Genomic DNA, 19,685 nt, shown 5'->3' with positions numbered 1-19,685 from the left:
AAAGAAAACCTATTCCAAAAATGTGATGAGCAAGAATTTTCTTTGTCATGCACTCGCACGCGTACGTACCGATATTTTTGCTGAGCTCTGTACCACCCGAAAAGGTGAAGCCACCAAATGCACCGATTAAGAAGCGTGCGCCGCCCAAAATTTGCACCAGTTGACCAGCGGTCATCGAATCGACAACCGCTTGATAAAAGCGCACAAATACTCGGAACAGCCCTTAGTTTAACTTTGAATCACCGGTCGGGACGTGCAAGGATGAAGTTCGTAGCAGTGGTCGCGTGCGCCGTCGTGCTGCTGTGCGGTACGATTATCGCATCACCAGTTGATGCAGAAGAAGAGCAAAATAATGCAAGTTTAGAGAATACGGAAGATCAAGTGCGAGTGGAAAGATCAGTGCCTGCCGTACTTTTGAAAAATAGGCTTGAAGCTCTCGAAGATGCTAGTGCCGATAGTGTCAACGATGAATTAGATTCCGGTGATGAAGAGAAAGTGAGATCCAAGCGTTCAGTTTACTGCACCAATGTGGTGAATGCCTACGGTGAAGTAGAGCTTGTGTGTGAAGAAGATCTGAGTGCGGCTGCTAGTGACACTCATTCAGTGCAGGTCAAACCGGAACCAAACTCCAAAGAAGAAGGCGCTGCGAGTCATAGTGAAAGTACTCCACCTCCACACGCTCCTGCTCCTCATGCTTCTCACGCAAAAGAAGAACATTCCTCGCACGGTTCTCATGAGGAAAGCAAAAAACCAGCACATGATTCGCACAGTCATGAATCTCACGACCATAGCAAGGAAAGTCACGGATCTACTACACGGAAAAGTAGTACAACCTACAGTGGACACAGTACTTCACATTCAGGATATACTCCTAGTACACACTCATACGCCGCCAAAGGTGGTCATACTGCCCATAGTTCTCATAGTAGTCATAGCGCTCACAGTACTCATAGTTATGCCAAGCCTAGTCATCCTGCGCCAAGTTACTCAGCTCATCATGCCGCACCAAGTCATCATGCAACACCAAGCTATCACGCGACACCAAGTCATCACGCCGCACCAAGTCATACTTCTCATGGGTATGGCAAAGGCGGTCACAGCACTCACGATCATGGCCATGCAGCGCACAGTACAGCAGGGCACAGTTCATACGGGTGAGTGTACATTTTTGCGTACCAACCTAGGCGGATAATAAGTAAATTTTGACATCAATTTCTCTTCATGCAGAAAGGGACATGCTCCAGCGAAGAAGCCGGGATACCGAAGTTATCAAGAGTGAGTAATTTCAATCAAGCATGTCCAAGTAGCACACTACCACCGGATTTAGTTACCGCAACTTATTATTGACTGGAAATAGTCATAAATGAGTTGCTTCAACTGAAAGCGAGGGAAGTGTGCTGCAAGCCTTGCTAACGTACAACAAATAATAACTTTCTCTTCTGTAGACCAGAACACAAACCGGCTCCCCATTACGGTGGCCACTCCAAACCTGTGAAATGTGGTAGCAATCTCCTGGTTGGTTGCGCGCCCCTAGTTTCAAAAGTACCGTGTGTCCCATTACATGCACCGGCACCATCATATCACGCTCCCAAGGCTCCAGAATACCATGCTCCGAAGGCCCCAGCATACCATGCTCCAAAGGCTCCGGAGTACCACGCAGCTCCGGCACCAGCCTACCATGCCCCGAAGGCCCCAGAATACCACGCTCCGAAAGCTCCGGAGTATCACGCTGCTCCAGCACCAGCATACCATGCTCCGAAAGCTCCAGAATATCACGCTCCAAAAGCTCCAGAGTACCACGCAGCACCGGCTCCGGAATATCATGCCCCGAAGGCCCCGGAATACCACGCTGCTCCGGCACCAGCATATCATGCACCGAAGGCTCCAGAATACCATGCTCCGAAGGCTCCGGAATATCATGCCCCGAAGGCCCCGGAATACCATGCTCCGAAGGCCCCGGAATACCACGCTCCAAAGGCTCCGGAGTATCACGCTGCTCCAGCTCCAGAATATCACGCTCCAAAAGCTCCAGAGTACCACGCTGCTCCGGCCCCGGAATATCATGCCCCGAAGGCCCCGGAGTACCACGCTGCTCCGGCACCAGCATATCATGCACCGAAGGCTCCAGAATACCATGCCCCGAAGGCTCCGGAATATCATGCCCCGAAGGCTCCGGAATACCATGCTCCAAAGGCTCCAGAATACCACGCTGCACCGGCACCGGAATATCACGCACCGAAAGCCCCGGAGTATCACGCTTCACATTCTGCAGAATACCACGCTCCACAGTCTGCGGAATATCACGCACCAAAGGCCCCGGAGTATCACGCTCCCAAAGCGCCAGTTTATCATGCTCCTAAAGCGTCAGAATACAAACCAGCGTACAAACCTCCCCCACACAAGGCAGAGGAAAAGGCCCCTTGCACTCCATACCATAAATTCGTGAAATCGTGCTATTAAAATACGCTTGGAAACAATGTTTTAGCGAAATGGGCAGATACTGCTGCAACAAAATTCGCAAATAAAAAAAGTCCAAACCCTATCATCATGTTTTTCTTTTTCATCCATCGAGGCCAACAAATAGCCATCATTTTGCAATAGATTTAAACCGTTCTTGCAGCATTTTCATCCTTTCATGCAGTAATGCGCGAACTCATAAATCACTCATACACAATACAAACAATAGGGCAATTGTTAAGGTCTCTACTTTTATGCTCGTTAGCATAGTACTTTGCAGAATTTGCCGAAAACATCCAGCTTCTGCTTATCTTGCCGATGGCAACGGGTTCCTACCAAATGTTGACGTTAGGCGAAAAAGCGTCATATGTCATGCAAAGAATGTCAGTCGATGCCGCTGCTTTTTTCCGCCTCTCTGCCGGAAGCAAGACGTACTTTCGCGTACGTTTCGAATGGAAGTTTCCTCGACAGGCACGTAACCGGCGCGGCGCGGCGTCGCCCGGTTGTGAGGCGTGTCGTATGTCGCACGGGAAAATGGGGCAATAAATGATTTTAGCGCGATTGCAGCAGCTCCAAATGCGACACCGTTTACAAGCAATTAGAAAAACAGTGCCTCCAGAATGTGAGCAGTCGGAAAGCCGATTCCAGTTGCGGGCCCGATGGTTGACACTGATGAAAGCTATGGGTTTGCTGGTCGATGATGGAGCATTCACCGCCCGGGAAGGATCGAATGGCCTCGTCGTGCGAGGTGTGTCAATTTTTCACTGAAAAGAGTACTGCCATTTGTCATCGTCTCGATCGATAATGCTACCAGGGTGGCTGTTTTCTTGCGTGAGCATCAGTATGGAATCTTTGCTAGGCCTTGGTTTGAGTTGCTTATGAATTGGTAATGTGAGACGAATGAATGTTACTAAACTTTGATGTGTTTTTGCTTGTCGAATATTAATAAATAATCGATGTAATTTCCTGATCGAAATATATGTACCTTACCACCGACCCCAAGGTAGATTTTGTTCAATTTATTGATTGCCATAACGCAAATGTAAACCAGTTTCTCCTATCATTTCGATCCATCATGAAAAAAAGGCTGCGAAATTCTCTATAAACTGATATATTCATACAATCTACAATTTTTTGCAATGTTGTAAAATGTTATAAAATTTTCAAAAACGATACTATTTCACCCAAGGGCGCGTGGTTGCCATCATTGAATCTAGAGATAACTACATTAACAATGATGAGCATTTTGGAGTATCTTTACTTCGTAGCTAAAGAATTGTGCTGGTGAAAAATTTAAATTATTATTAATACACTAGCATGATTTATATAAAATTGTGTCGATTGTACTCAGTTCTTCTACTTTTGGCCGTTCCACTTTAAAACAAGAAAAGAATAGCCATATTTGGAAAGTGACGCTGCGTTGGTACAAAATTACCACCAAACAGACGCTTTTGGTTGGTAAATTGAAAGGTCACGACACAAATAACAATGGATAACTTTTTGGCATATAATAAACTTAACAAAAAGTGCTAACAAAACAACCTCCCAATGAATGGTACGAGGCGCAACAATAAAAGAGACATTCCACAAAACTTCTTTAAATCTGGCACAGTTCTTTCAGTACCGGGTAATTCTTGAGTTCATGAAAAACACGGTACTAGTTTCATTAGTGGGACGAAAAAAAACTTGGCAAAGTACATTGCATGTTGACAAATAAACCTATCTAAAATTATGGAATATTACAGTCAAACAAAAGGTTTGGCACAAATGCGCTGACTTGGTCTTTAGTTATGCTAGCCTCTAGTGGTGCATGCGAATACTATTCGACTGACAGGATGCATTTATACGTGACGGAATCATGAAAATTTTTATTTTGTAATTGACTTTAATTTTATTTCATAGGTAATGATAAACTTGCTGTGTAGTAGATTCACAAGAGCTGATTTCTACTGAACATATAAAGGATTTTTAGGAAATTCGCTGCTCCTGCATGTTAAACATTTTCAATACAGATCATGTTTTAGCACAATCTGCTTCTTTTGCCGATAACGACACTTTTAAATACCAATGTGATGCTGTAATTGTGTTTATTTTGCTTCAGGATAGTTAACTCTTCCTCGTGTATAAAAACACAACACAACACAACACAACACAACACAACACAACACAACACAACACAACACAACACAACACAACACAACACAACACAACACAACACAACACAACACAACACAACACAACACAACACAACACAACACAACACAACACAACACAACACAACACAACACAACACAACACAACACAACACAACACAACACAACACAACACAACACAACACAACACAACACAACACAACACAACACAACACAACACAACACAACACAACACAACACAACACAACACAACACAACACAACACAACACAACACAACACAACACAACACAACACAACACAACACAACACAACACAACACAACACAACACAACACAACACAACACAACACAACACAACACAACACAACACAACACAACACAACACAACACAACACAACACAACACAACACAACACAACACAACACAACACAACACAACACAACACAACACAACACAACACAACACAACACAACACAACACAACACAACACAACACAACACAACACAACACAACACAACACAACACAACACAACACAACACAACACAACACAACACAACACAACACAACACAACACAACACAACACAACACAACACAACACAACACAACACAACACAACACAACACAACACAACACAACACAACACAACACAACACAACACAACACAACACAACACAACACAACACAACACAACACAACACAACACAACACAACACAACACAACACAACACAACACAATGATGGAATTTACTTCGGCTTGCATCTCGCATATGGAGAACAAGAAGCAAGTGGATGTAATTTACACAGACTTGAAAGCAGCTTTCGATCGAACTTTCCCGGCTCGGCGCATCTCCACAGATGACACAATGGCTGAGCACGTACCTGCGTTGTAGAGTGTTGCGTGTGAAGCTTGGTTCCTGTGTTTTCTCTCAATTTACTAACGTTTCTGGAGTTCCGCAAGGCAGCAATTTGGGCCCGTTGCTTTTCTTGCTGTTTTTCAACGACGTCACCTTCCAGCTGGCTACCGGATGCAGAATTGTGTATGCTGATGACTTTAAAGTGTTTCTGGCAGTTGAAAAAGTTGATGATTGTCGCAGCCTACAAGCTCTACTCGATAGTTTTGTTGTTTGGTGCAAACGAAACTGGCTCACAATAAGTGTTGCTAAATGCGAGGTGATGAGCTTCTATCGCTTAAAAACCCCGATCTTCTTTAGTTACCGAATTGATAGGACAGAGTTACGCAGAGTCAACTGTGTTACTGACCTGGTTATTTTGCTAGATACAAAGCTCACATTCAACGCGCATCGCGAAGCAATAATTTCAAAAGCATTGCGTCAGCTCGGATTTATCTCAAAAATTGGACGAGACTTCAAGGACCCCTACTGCCTCAAATCATTATATTGTGCGCCCTTGTTCGACCGCTGCTTGAGAATTGTAGCTCGGTATGGTGTCCTCAACAACTAACGTGGACTTTGCGTATTGAACGAGTACAGAGGAAGTTTATCCGGCTTGCCTTACGGCACCTACCATGGAATAATCCTCAGGACTTACCACCATACTCTGACCGTTGCCGCCTGCTCGACCTCGAGTCACTAGAATACCGGCGTAAAACCCACCAGACTGTTTTTGTAGCAAAAATCGTTAATGGTGACATTGATTGTCCCTGCCTTTTGCCACTCTTAAATTTCCGCGCTTCGCAGCGTAACCTAAGATCAACCGGTTTGCTGCATACACCGTTTCACCACTTCTTCTTCTTCTTCTTCTTCTTCTTCTTCAGCAGCATAGAGCCGGGGTGGCTCGTGCTGTTTCAAGCACTCGTCTCCATTCAACTCGGTCTTGGGCCACTCGTCGCCAATTTCCTAGTCGTCTCAGAGCAAATCGCTTTCGACCTGGTCGAGCCATCGTGCATGTTGGGCTCCCCTGTTCCTGGTGCCGGTGGGATTGTTGAAGAGAACTATTTTCGTCGCACTATCGTTCGGCATCCTTACCACGTGTCCGGCCCACCGTAGCCTGCTAACTCCTCTCGCTAGATGTACGATGGGAGTCTCCCCAAGCAGTGCCTGTAGCTCGTGATTCATACGCCTCCGCCACTCTCCGCTTTCAGTTTGTACTCCGCCAAATATCGTCTGCAGCACTTTCCGCTCAAACACTGCAAGGGCGCGTATGTCCTGCGTAAGCAGCGTCACGGCTTCAAGTCCATGAAGAACTACCGGTCTAATAATGGTTTTATACATTGTTAGCTTCGTGCGGCGGCGTATGCTTCCTGATCGTAGCGTTTTACGAAGGGCAAAGTAGGCTCGATTTCCCGCTTGGATGCGCCGCTGGATCTCCTTACTAGTGTTCTTGTCCGCGGTCACCAGCGATCCCTCTACCACTTCTAGTTGGTCGCTGTCAACGGTTACCGTTCGTGGGAGGCGCGCGTTTATTTCCTTTGAGCCTCTTCCTTTCATGTATTTGGTCTTCGACGCATTTATTTTTAGCCCAATTCTCCTAGACTCCGCTTTCAGTCTGGCGTAGATTGCCTCAGCCGTCGCAAAGTTCCTGGCAATGATATCGAAGTCATCTGCAAAGCCTAGAAGTTGGCTACTCTTGGTAAAAATCGTGCCTCTCGTTTCGATACCCGCTCGTCGGATCACCCCCTCAAGAGCGATGTTGAACAGCTAGCAGGATAGACCGTCACCTTGTCTCAACCCTCGTCGCGTCTCGAAGGGACTCGAGAGTGTCCCAGAGATGCGTACGAAACACATCACTCGATCCAATGTAGCTCTGATCAGTCGGGTCAGTTTGTCCGGAAAACCGTATTCGTGCATTATCTGCCATAGCTTGTCTCGATCGACTGTATCGTATGGTGCTTTGAAATCAATAAAGATGTTATGCGTGGGCACGTTGTACTCCCGACATTTCTGCAAGATCTGTCGGATAGTAAAAATTTGGTCCGTAGTTGCGCGAGCCCCCATGAAACCCGCCTGATAATTACCTACGAAACCTTGTGCTATCGGTGACAGCCGGCGTAACAGGATCTGGGAGAGTAGCTTGCAGGCGGCGTTTACCAGCGTAATACCACGATAGTTGCAGCAGTCTAGCCGATCACCCTATTTGTAGATGGGACAAACCACCCAGCAAACATTTTCGTGTGTATATCAAAGTAACAAATATACTGTTTTGGAGGCGATATACGTACTGCAAATTATATGAAAACAATTCACATTCATAAGTATTTGTATAGGATGAAATCCGACTCAACATGATTAGTTCCATAATGCTATACAATTCTGTGACGAAAATCGTATGTGAATCAGTTACTATCATTTTGTACGAATAAATGTAAACTAAAGTGCGCTTTATTAAGCATTATGTACGATTTCGAGTTTGTTCAGCGATATTTAAGATAATTTTCACACATTATTATACGATTTGTGGTTTGCTGGGCACTCCTTCTATCCATTCCTCCGGTAGCTTTTCCTCCTCCCAAATCCTCGAAATAACCCAGTGTAGAGCCTTTGCTAGCGTTTCTCCGCCATGTTTATAAAGCTCTGCCGGTAGGCGGTCCTTCCCAGCGGCTTTATCGGTCTTCAGCAGCCTGATTTCTCGTTTGACTTCTAGGAGATCAGGTGCTAGGACATTACTATCTTCCATGGGCGCTCCTAGGTTAATTTCCGTTCCGCCTCCTTCTGCGACTTCGCCATTGAGGTGTTCATCAAAGAACTGCTTCCATCTGTCAACCACCTCGCGCTCGTTTGTAATTAGATTCCCTCCCTCGTCCATACACATGTCAGGTTTCGGTGTGTAGCCCTTCCGAGTTTGGTTCACCTTCTCATAAAACTTGCGCGTGTCATTAGCTCGGAATAGTTGCTCTAATTCTTCACGATCTCTGTTCTCCTTTTGGCGCTTTTTTCTCCTCAGGATCGTGGTCAACTGGTAGGTAGGATAGAGGTAGGCGCCGAGGTAGGAAGGAACCTCGTCGGTATTTCGCCAGGTTCTCTCTAGTGGCAATACTTATATAATTTTTCCAAGCATTTTTTTTCTCCTCCACCGCTTGTTGGCATTCCCCATCAAACCAATTATTTTGTGTACTCCGAGGCTCAATATCTAGTGCCGCGGTAGCAGCCTCTCCGATGGCCGAGCGTATTCTACCCCAACCGTCTTCGAGGTTTGAAGCACCTAACTTCTCGGAAGAAGGCAGTGCCTCATTCAGTATTCGCGCGTAGTTCTCGCCAGCCTTCGGGTTATCTAGCTGCCTGATGTTCAACCGAGGAGGGCGGCTTTGACGTGTCCGGTATACGGTGGACGGCTTTGAGCGCACATGTACTGCTACTAGGTAATGATCAGAATTACATTCGTGATGTTAGAGAAAAACCGGCCCTCTATGAGAACGTGGTCAATTTGGTTCATTGTACGTTGGTCAGGTGGCTTTGTGGATATCCTTGCGCGGGAAAAAGGTGCTTCGGATCACCAGGCCTCGGGAAGCTGCGAAGTTTATACATCGTTGACGGTTATCGTTCGTGTCGGTGTGCAGGCTATAGGGTCCTATCACCGGTCTGTACATTTCTTCTCTACCGACCTGGGCGTTCATATCCCCGATGACGATCTTGATGTCCCGTGACGAGCAGCTGTCGTACGTTGCCTCCAGCCTCGCGTAGAACGCTTCTTTCTTATCGTCGGGTCTACCTTCGTGCGAGCAGTACGCGTTAATGATGCTATAATTGAAGAAACGGCCCTTTATCCTCTCTCGTCGATCCATTCGTCGTCCTCGTACCGTCGCCTAGGTCGATGCCGCATATTCCGCTCCGAATTTGCTTGAATTTTGTAAGTGCGATTTAATTTGGATGTGTAGCCGTACTGGGACAACACTACCGAGTCTCGGGATGGGGCTGCCATCTTATAGTGTCGAGACTCACTATACCTCCTTCCCGGTTAGTATACGACCCACCGGGGTTGGTTACCCGATCTCCGATAAGGTTGCTCGTATTCCGCCTGGTACCACGAGGAGGACGGGATCGGAGTTGCTGGATAAGAGGCTAACGACCACTATGGGGTACATTAGTACATACTTTGGAGATATACTTTTCGTTTAATCAACGGATGATAATTTGCGTAATTTACGATGGTCTGTTATCGATCACGCACTGGACAAATTATGGTCTTCCAAGACTGTCTTTCTCCAATCCCCAGCTGACCGTGTATCGTCTTTGATAGCGCGCATCCATCGGGTGTGGGATCTGCCCCGAGCTCTATGGCCTCTTCATGGGTCTCTGTAGAAAATAGTTTTAACTACACTTTCGTTGGGCATTCTGGTCACGTGCCCAGCCCGTCATCGCAGCCTGCCACATTGTACTACTTTCGTCATGTCAGCATATTTGAATACTTGATACAGCCTGATGCGCCTGTGCCACATGCCGTTTTCCATTTTGACATCAAATATAAGAACGCAGAATTTTACGCTCAAAAGCTCAAGCACTCGTCGATCAACTTCCTTTGTCCCTAAAGGGCCACCGGGAGGACTAGTGTTCTGTAGACTTCAGCTGGATACGTAATCAGTTGGAAGCCCAATTCGCGGCTGAAATTCGTCGTTTCACTTCGCGGCGTCACACGAGCGTACCAAGGTATCTGAATTCTTCCACTTGTTCATATCATTTCCCATCCAGTTCCATCATCTCGGCACCAACACCATTTGATTCCACGTTCCCTGGAAGCAACCGTATACTTCGATTTAGCGGCGTTAATGGTAAGTCCCAATCAAGTTGCTTCCCATTTAAAAGGCCTTTTCTATGGTTCTTCCGACCCATTCCGTTGATTCCGACCCATTCCTTTCCACGTTTGCTCTTCGTATCGCACTTACCAAGGCAATCTTAAATAGTTGGTTAGCCAGTGCATCCCCTTGCTTCAGTCCATCAAACGTCACGAAAGCGGCTGAGGTCTGGTCTGACGCAATCAGATGCGAATCAGATAAGCTAGTTTCGTCGGAAAACCATGTTCTAGTGCCATCTGTTATAGCTCATTTCGTTGGACTGAATCGTACACCGTCTTAAAGTTTACAAACAGATGATGAGTCAGTAAGTTGTACTCCAGCAACTTGTCGAGTCATTGACGAAGGGTAAATATGTAATCCTTCGTAGAGCGACCCTACCCAAAACCAGTTTGGTACGCCGACGAACCATTATTTTGACGTAGGACTACGTCTTTGTTTACTATACTGGGACTGGGTAGCACTTTGTGAAAACGAAAATAGAAGTGTAACGTTTGAATGAAAGATTTCAAATGTTAATAACTACTAAACTACTGAACGAAACTGAACAATTTATATGTCGTTGGATAGATAAAATGACCAGCAATTTTATAGGGTGGTAAGAGAGCAATTTTAAGGAGGGCGTAAGAGGGGGGGGCTTCTATACAAATGTAACACAAATTTCCTCAAAACTCGAGAACTAATCAAGCAAATGGAGCCAAATTTGGCATGTGGGGGTTTCAGAAGGCAGGATTTCTTTCTACAGTGTACTGAGACTTCTTCACTTCTAAGGAGGGGGGGGGGCTCCCATACAAATGAAATACAAATTTCCTCATAACTCTAAAACTAATCAAGCAAATAGAAACAAATTTGGCATGTGGGCGTTTTTGGAAGCATTAATTTATTTTGAATTTATTTATTTTATGATGGTTTGAGACTCTTCACCCCTGTGGTAGGAGGATAAGGACTCGCATACAAATAAAACAGAAATTATTGCGTATGTGCCATATTTTCTGCTATGTAACAAGCGATAAGCTGTGAAAGTAAACTAGTAAAACCTTCTTGGAGCAAAAGACAGTGAATCGAAAAGAGAAGAACATTCGAATGGCACGTCATATATGTGATGCACGTGCTTTGGCTCTAATGTTATTTGTAACCAATGGCTCTTTTAAAGGCCACAAGCAAGTTAAAGTAAGATTTATTGAAACATATCAAGCTACGCATAATCATATTCAATACAATAATCTGTGGGCTGGTCATTCATTACCACTTCAACCTTTATGATGCACACAAGTGATTTTTAAAAGAAATCTCTATGTATTAAAGGTTGCAGGCGTTGTACTTATAAAACCCCGTCCACGTATTTTCAAAGCCACCATTGCATTCAATATAGAATTTAATCTGAATATTTCGCTCTTTTCTTTTAAACATTCACTTAAACAATGGCACTCACAGCCGTAACATATGCCAAATATAAACATATTTATGCCAGAAATGCAGTCTTTAGTCTGATTATTTGATATAGTCCTACGTCACCCTTTCATACAACCCTTAGGGCTGTATACCTTGCAGTTTTTTTCTGAAAACTCCTGAACATATCACTTGGCGATGCTCGGTGTATATATTCAATTTGAGAATTCCTCAACCCCTGGTACTGAACCAAAAACTTCAGAGTTTCCAGAATAGTAAAATAACGATATTTTTGGTTGCTACCTCGAAAAGAAAAATAATTGCAATCCGAGCTTCCTCGCCGTCTGCTGTAGTGGGTCGAATCCTTTGAAATACTTTTTATAAATGTTTACAGCGTGACAGCCTAAAGTATCGCTTCGTCGCACGTTGGAGTCATTTTTTTCCAGCTAAGTGCCTGTATATTTGATTTCCGACCGTTCACTCCTAAACTCCCAAACACCTCCGTTCGACGTGTGAGCACTGGAAATGTAAGATTACACGCCTGCGAGGGAAAAATACTGGAAAATCCTTGCACTTTGAAGCGACTGTTTCGCACGCCCGGGGAATGTTTGCCGGTGAAAGAAAAACCTGCTGGCGTTGTTGTAACCACCAGCGGCCGACGATAGAAGGGGGATTTGCTGAAATGAGATATTTGTGTATGCAAAATGAAGCGCAGGAATGATTTTCTCCTACCGGTAACGGCACATTCCACGCTCCGACGACGGCGCCGCCACCGCCACCGCCACCGCCACATGTGCTTAGCCTACTAGCAGCAAGCTGACAAACTAAACTCGGGAAAAGGTTATGAGTTCCCACCCTCCCCCACCCAACGCAGAGTCGAGTCAAAGGCCTCGAGACTGAAAATGTGTGCTCCGCCGGCCGTGTAGTCGACTTGTCGTTCTTGGCTTGAAGAATTGCTGCGGAATCACAGTGAATGTTCGATCCCCCACCCTGCCACAAAGCAAGGATGAATCACAGAATATAAAATGGTTCGAATGCTTTAATTCAGCCTACACTAGAAAGGCGGCTTTTTTGATGATTCTTCAATCGGAAAGGTGTAATGAATAATTTACTTCTTTGTTGTTTTAATTTAAATTTAATTTTTATTCATTTGAATACCTATATAAATCAAAATAAATTAACATTTATTATTTTGTTGTTCTCATTTGAATAGGCTATTACTATTATTTGAACGTACAGGGTTTGATAAAATCACACAAAACAAACGATATATAGAATAGGTGGGGCAGATAAAATGCATAATTGCTGTGCTGGAGACATATGGACCAACTGTCAATAAATGATATATCGCAGCACAGAAATTCCAAATCTGTCTGGGTATTTATCTCACTGATAAAACGAGCTTGAAAGATGTGATTCTAAAACAATTAATTATTCGATACTATTGAAAATTAAAAGGACAGAATAATCGGATAACCGTTTCGATTTTTCGAAAATTAATGATTTAGTGAAAAGTTCAAGCAAACACACATTTTTTTCTGTCCTTCAACCCTAAAAGAAAAATTCGCCTGTTCCGCTAGAAGGATTAATCTTCAAAACATTGTTCGTTTGGAACATAAGAAGGCAAAGTTGTTTACCTGAAAAAAAGTGATCAGTTTTTGTTATCTTCATGTACAACCCGAATAAAAGCTGCTGCTGTGTGACATTCGTACAAATGCTTCGCTGTCAATTTCATGGGAATTAAAGGTCACACTGACTGCTTTGGGGGCGACAGTCTTTCTAATGCGGGTTTGATATTTTGGTGGATTGTCGGAAGACTTGTTTCCATTACATAATTTGAGAGTTCACAACGGGCTGTACGAAAAAGTTTCACAACTGTCGGTAGCTTTAATTTAAACCCATTATTAGCGTTCTTTTTAGGTGTCACGGTATGACAAGACACCAGCTTAACACAATTTAAACATCTTTATTTATTAAGCTCTGCAGTTAACATATTCATTGTACGCAAAGCTCTTGGCACGATGGCAAATAAGACAAGCAAACACTATTTCTCCAAAAGCAAACCCCGCCACTGGTTAAGCGGAATTCCCTCGACGGGAATGTTGGTGTTGGTAAATCAGAGGGCACACGAGTGCGTGGGTATAAACTGTGATTGTAATGCTCCCGGTAGTAACAATCCAAAACATTTCCGGCGATCTGATGTCCTTATGCTCCCATCGCGCCAGCAACATTCTGCAGTGCTTCTCACATTGACAGCAACGTTTACGACGGGCCATAAAAGGCAGGGTACGCCTCGTAAATTCCTGCCGGTAACGATCAACGCATGAACATAATTTGGCAGGCTTGCCGGAAAAGCACTTCTCCATTGCGGTTCGTATGAAAAGAAAATAACGAGAGGTTGAAACTTGTTTCGCTCCCGCAGTCGTTTAAGTGAATATGTGCGGGTTTCTTTCCACCCAACTTTTACCCGTCCTTCTGCAACCCTCAAGCTGACCTGAGGCATTTTCACAAGACTAATTTTAAGGTGAAACTTTTACCGACTTCAATTTGAAACAGAAAAAACTCTAACAAAACTACGCTGTTTATAAGCCCGAGCTCTGGTAAATACTCAGCATAAAGCAAACTGACTGTTTGTCTGATCCGAACGATCAATGCCAGACAGCAGCATAGTTATCCAATCTGAATAATGCTCGCCCCATCGCTTCATCCGCCGACGGACGAAAACGCTTATACTGGGCTGTTTCTCAAAAGGCGCCCAGGCAGCGGAAACTTATCTCCAAATTTACTTCCAATTTATATTCTGTCCCAGCAGGGAAAACACAAAGAGACGGCAGCATGGTAAACAACACACGTCGTTCACAACACCACTGTGCACACAAAAGTAGTCAAAGTTTGCTCTTATATCATAACATTTTTGTTTGCATAAGCGTATCGTGCAGACTGTCAAGGAATCTATTTGCTAATCGTTTTAGCAATAGGTTTTTTTCCCGTCAAATTTCTGTGCGTCCGAAATAAACTTTCGGAGCTTACGGAATACAGAGTTGAGAATTAGCAATAGGGTGGTAGAAACTATTTTAATAAAATGGTCGAAAATCACAAAAAGTTTCAATTTTTACAGCAATTTGAATTTAGTGGAAAACTTAATTGTGGTGAAACACGCTAGTAAGGTCATAGTTTCACAAATCGCTCCTGATAGCAAACACGCAACAACGGCGCACGGCGTCCGATCGGTTCTACGCGTATGAAACGCGCGCACACAGAGCTTCTGATCCGATGATTGATTGATTGGCCAGACAAACGTTTTGGCACCAAAGATCCTGTTCATACAGGAGTCAGAAAAGCACACTACCATCGCCGCCCCGGTGCGGTATGCCAACAGAAACGTTGCTATATGGTTGCTAAAGTAAACGAGCAAACTTTGCTTCTATTCGGAGCACACATCCGGTATCCGGTGCTACTAGATGTGGCGTCATTGACTGTTCTGCCCGCGCACTGCCGCCGCCGCCGGGTCGAAAACTGTCGAATCGATTTTGCCCAGCTCACTTTTCTCAAACAGGATGAAAACTGAAATGAACAGAAATTAGTCAGGTTATTTCTGTTAAAGTTGTTATTTCTGTAGCAATTTGCCTTCAGATGATGTGCTAGTTTGTAATTGAGTAAGTGGCAAGGATTTCGCAACTGCAACTCGTCGTTATCACATGTACCGAGCGTACCAAAGTATATTGCTTTGGACCCACCCAGGGTTTTATCAGTTTCGTCGGAACATCATGTTCAAGCAACATCCTTTTGTAGTTCATTTCGGTTGACTAAATCCTACGCTGCTCTGAAATCCACAAATCTATTATATAAGTGTTTATTCCAAGTGTTTATTTTTTCATGTTTAAAAATCTATTTTCTACAACTCACGCTTAGACATCGTTTTGGAGCAAACCTAGTTTCCGAGATACGATTCAAACATAGTACCCCCAATAAGATAAATATGCCCTTTTTAGAAGTGGTTCTTGAGCCTAAATGCTGCCAAATTCTGTGGAAGGTACATATTTTCTCTTATCAAAAACGTAGGTGATGTTTAGAATAAATAGTTCAAGTTTTATCATTTATCTCTACCCGCTGGCTGCGAAGTCTGTCGTATAAAAAATAGAAGGTCAAGTTTCGATAACGGAATGTAGCACCTAGGCTTTGCTTTTTTTTGTTTACTGGGGTTATGCTGCGATAGTTGCAGCAGTCAGTCGTTCCTCCGATAGCTTCTTCTTTTCTCAAATCTTGCAAATAAGGATCAGGATTTGCGCGACTCCATAGAGCCAATAAGATGGGAGCGGGAACTCTTATACCTACCTCCACGCGGTGCCGGCCGGGACCAAATCGAACAAATACCAGTTTTTGGTTACACCCTCAGTTGTGTGCTAACAGGGAAAGGGGGGCACGTTGTACTTGCGGGTAGCGTGGCGCAGTGGTGTAAAGAGGCGTGCGGGGCTCAACTCCTATAAGCCAGCTGCGGACGCCGTAGTGTCCTGTTAGAGCTCAGGACTTTGAACAAAAAAGCTGGGTCAGAAGTGCCGTGGGCACATTAGGATCGGTTCCAGGAAGATCCTAATTATCCCCTCTAAGGTCTACATCATTTTTAGCACCGCAAAATTTACTAAAATGACCGTAACTTTTTTATCTTTCAATATTTTTTTACCAAATTTGGGAATTTTGCCGAAAATATTTTCTATTTTCATAATATCTATATATAATGGCCATATGTCATATGGTCCCGGAGTTATTCCGGAGTTCCTTGGGGGACCGAGATATGGCTTTTTTAGATAAAGTTGCCAAATATCTAAAATTTGTGTGAAATCTGTTGATTTTTGTAAACATATCATCGACTGTGGACATATCAGTTACTTTGTCGCAGTTAGGAGCCATGGGGCGCACCATCCGGATCCGGGGGGATACTATAAATCCGGAACCGGTTCCCGTAACGGGACATTTCAGCATCAGTAAAGCATGTCGTGTCGCATATCAAAAAACATCAGCATTCGACAAAATAGCGGTTGGCGATCATCTCATGTCTCTCAGAGGCCATATGGCCGATTTCAGGTCCCGGACAGGTTCCTGCGAAATCCGTTCCGTGCTTGAATCAAAAAAGAAACCCTCCCCGGACCCGGAACCGGCCATACGGCCTCTGAGAGACATGAGATGATCACCAATCGCTATTTTGTCGAATGCTGATGTTTTTTGATATGCGACACGACATGCTTTACTGATGCTGAAATGTCCCGTTACAGGAACCGGTTCCGGATTTATAGTGTCCTCCCGGATCCGGGTGGCGCGCACCATGGCTCCTAACTGCGGCAAAGTAACTGATATGTCCACAGTCGATGATATGTTTAAAAAATTCAACAGATTTCAAACAAATTTTAGATATTTGGCAACTTTATCTAAAAGAGCTATATCTCGGTCCCCCAAGGAACTCCGGAATAACTCCGGGACCATATGACATATGGCCATTATCTATAGATATTATGAAAATAGAAAATATTTTCGGTAAAATTCCCAAACTTGGTGAAAAAATATTGAAAAACAAAAAAGTTATGGCCATTTTAGTAAATTTTGCGGTGTTAAAAATGATGTAGACCTTAGAGGGGTTATAGTGTACTGGACGAGCGGGAAAAAACGTTCAGGATTCGGCGCTACAGGGCTGACGTCTGTGCTATTCTACTACCTTAGGTAAGGAAGGGTGGTACCTTCCCGAAACGGCGAGTAGGCTAATGGCACAGCTGCCTTCCGTCCCGTTAAAACCGTGGCTGGTCTCTAGGTACGTTCAAAGCTCGTCACTCACGTCAAAGTGCGGTGGTGTAGGGTCAGATGATACATTCCTGACTAACGCTGATCGGATGCTGACATCCCTGTCCCTATGAAGGGTAGGGGGAAGTGTCCCTGGCCATGGGCTCACTGCTTGCATAGATAACCATGGGATCGTCAAGGCGACTACACAATACGCGTGGAGATAGCGGCCTAGAGTTGGGACCCATAATCATGGATTTTTTTTAAAAAATTTCGACCGAGGGAACGAATGCGGGTGCTATTGGAGGCAAAGATGATATCTTTGCCAAAAGCAGCAAGCTGGCGAGATCGCCGCCGGCAAAGACAGGTAGCCCCCCGTTACCGGGGGCGCAACCCAAGAAGGGGAGCCCGCCGAAATCGGGGACACAGCCCAAACAGGGAAGCCCCCCGAAAACGGGGGCGATACCGAAGAGGAAGTTGACTCCACCACAGCCTAACACCCCAGTTAGAACGCAGGTGGCCACCGCTGCTAGCTCAGCCAAGAGGGCGAGCGACAGCGGTAGGCAAATGTCAACGGAGGGCGTGCTGCACCCTCTGGAGGGCGAAGTTGGGCTTCCTCCAGCCAGAGGTGGCATAAACCGCAGCGCAGACCAAAAGACACACATTCTTAAACAACACAACACTCGCCATGCGGTGTGTGTTCGCCCACAAATTCCCTTCAGTGTCTCTTTTGCTAAACACGCTCTTTCCTGTTTTACGCGCACCAACAAAAGGCAGTCGCAAACGCAGAGTGATAAATTTGCTGCGTGCTTTACCACACCAAGAGCCGCACTCTGCGCGGCTGGATTGTACACCCTGCGCTGGGTCATTTGAAGTGGTGTGATTGAAAAAAACATTTTTACTGTTGTGGTGCCTGATCCGTACTAACTTAACATAGACCATATTAGTTGTTCAGTGCAGCGTGTATTTTCACTTTTAAAAGGGCATAAAATTTGTAAATACAAAACAATTTTTTTGCGCAATTCCGCACGGAGTGTGGCAAAGGGCAGCACCAAGTGCTGTTTGTCACTCACTGGGCGATTTTCACCGAGTGCTGTCGTTCGCTCCCACTCTGCTTTCGCTCGTACGCTGTGTGCATATTAGCTGTAGAGGTGTGTTGCCGAATCGCTCTGTGCGACAAGGCATAATATTGGAACATTGGGCGCATAGTGTGAGCGAATGACAGCCCTGCCTCCAGCCAGTAGCAAGCTGGAGGAAGCCAAAAGGTTGGTGGACGAGTTGTACTCGTTCATCAACTCTAGGTCAAATGTCCACCTCGACATTAAAAAGCTGGCGGTGAGCCTCCGCTCTACCGTCATAGCTGCCGAGGTGGAGAGGCAAGAGCTTCTGCAGCGATACGAAATCGCCGAAGCTCTGGTCATAGCCGCTAAGGCTGTGGCCATGCCTAGTCAGGCGCGTACGCCGCTTGCCAAGCGCAAGGCGGCTACGCCCGACCATGGACCAACGCTGGTAGCCAAGAGGCAGCGGACTTCGGCTCGCGCCTCTACCAGCGAACGCGCGGAGGCGGTCCCGGATGGTGCTGCCGGGACCGCGGAGGATGAATGGCGGGTGGTTAGGCGTAAACCGCCTAAACCGCCGAGGCCGAAACCGAGCGAGGCTGCGGCTGCAAAGCCAAAGCCAAGGCGCGTCCATAAGGGCGACGCCTTAGTAGTGAAGCTGACAGGTAAGCTGTCGTACGCTGAACTACTTCGTAAGGTTCGGGTGGACCCCAAGGTGCAGGAGCTTGGGGCCAACGTAGTAAAGACCCGCCGAACCCAGGCAGGGGATATGCTCTTCGAGCTTAAAAAGGACCCAACGGTCCAGAGCTCGAATTACCAGAAACTGGTTGAGCAGTCCCTGGGCGAAGCGGGCCAGGTAAAGGCGCTGTCGCAGCGTGTTCAGGTCGAGTGTACAAACCTTGACGAGATTACGACAACAGTTGACCTGAGTGATGCTCTGCGGGATCAGCTTAAGGTTTAAGTGGCACCCGCAGACGTCCGCTTGCGGAAGGCATATGGAGATATGCAAACCGCGACCTTAAACGTGCCGGAGGAAATCGCGGTGTCGTCCGACCAAGAGGGGTTCGTGATTGCGGTGGTCGATGGCGTCTGCATCTGTAGCTGCTATGATCCA

At 45.4% G+C, this 19,685-nt stretch overlaps 1 protein-coding gene across 1 annotated transcript; it reads left to right on the top strand.

Annotated features, from left to right (window-relative positions):
• Nucleotides 1-261: 261 nt before the first annotated feature.
• LOC128739865 (uncharacterized) lies at nucleotides 262-2,460 on the top strand. Its single transcript, XM_053835366.1, has 3 exons — nucleotides 262-1,154; nucleotides 1,228-1,275; nucleotides 1,446-2,460. The coding sequence occupies exons 1-3, from the start codon at nucleotides 262-264 to the stop codon at nucleotides 2,458-2,460; spliced, it is 1,956 nt and encodes a 651-aa protein (XP_053691341.1).
• The last annotated feature ends 17,225 nt before the right edge of the window (nucleotides 2,461-19,685 follow it).

Source organism: Sabethes cyaneus, chromosome 3 (genome assembly GCF_943734655.1).
Source record: "Sabethes cyaneus chromosome 3, idSabCyanKW18_F2, whole genome shotgun sequence".
In the NCBI taxonomy this organism is placed as follows: domain Eukaryota; kingdom Metazoa; phylum Arthropoda; class Insecta; order Diptera; family Culicidae; genus Sabethes; species Sabethes cyaneus.
This window is presented reverse-complemented; position numbering and strand designations above follow the sequence as displayed.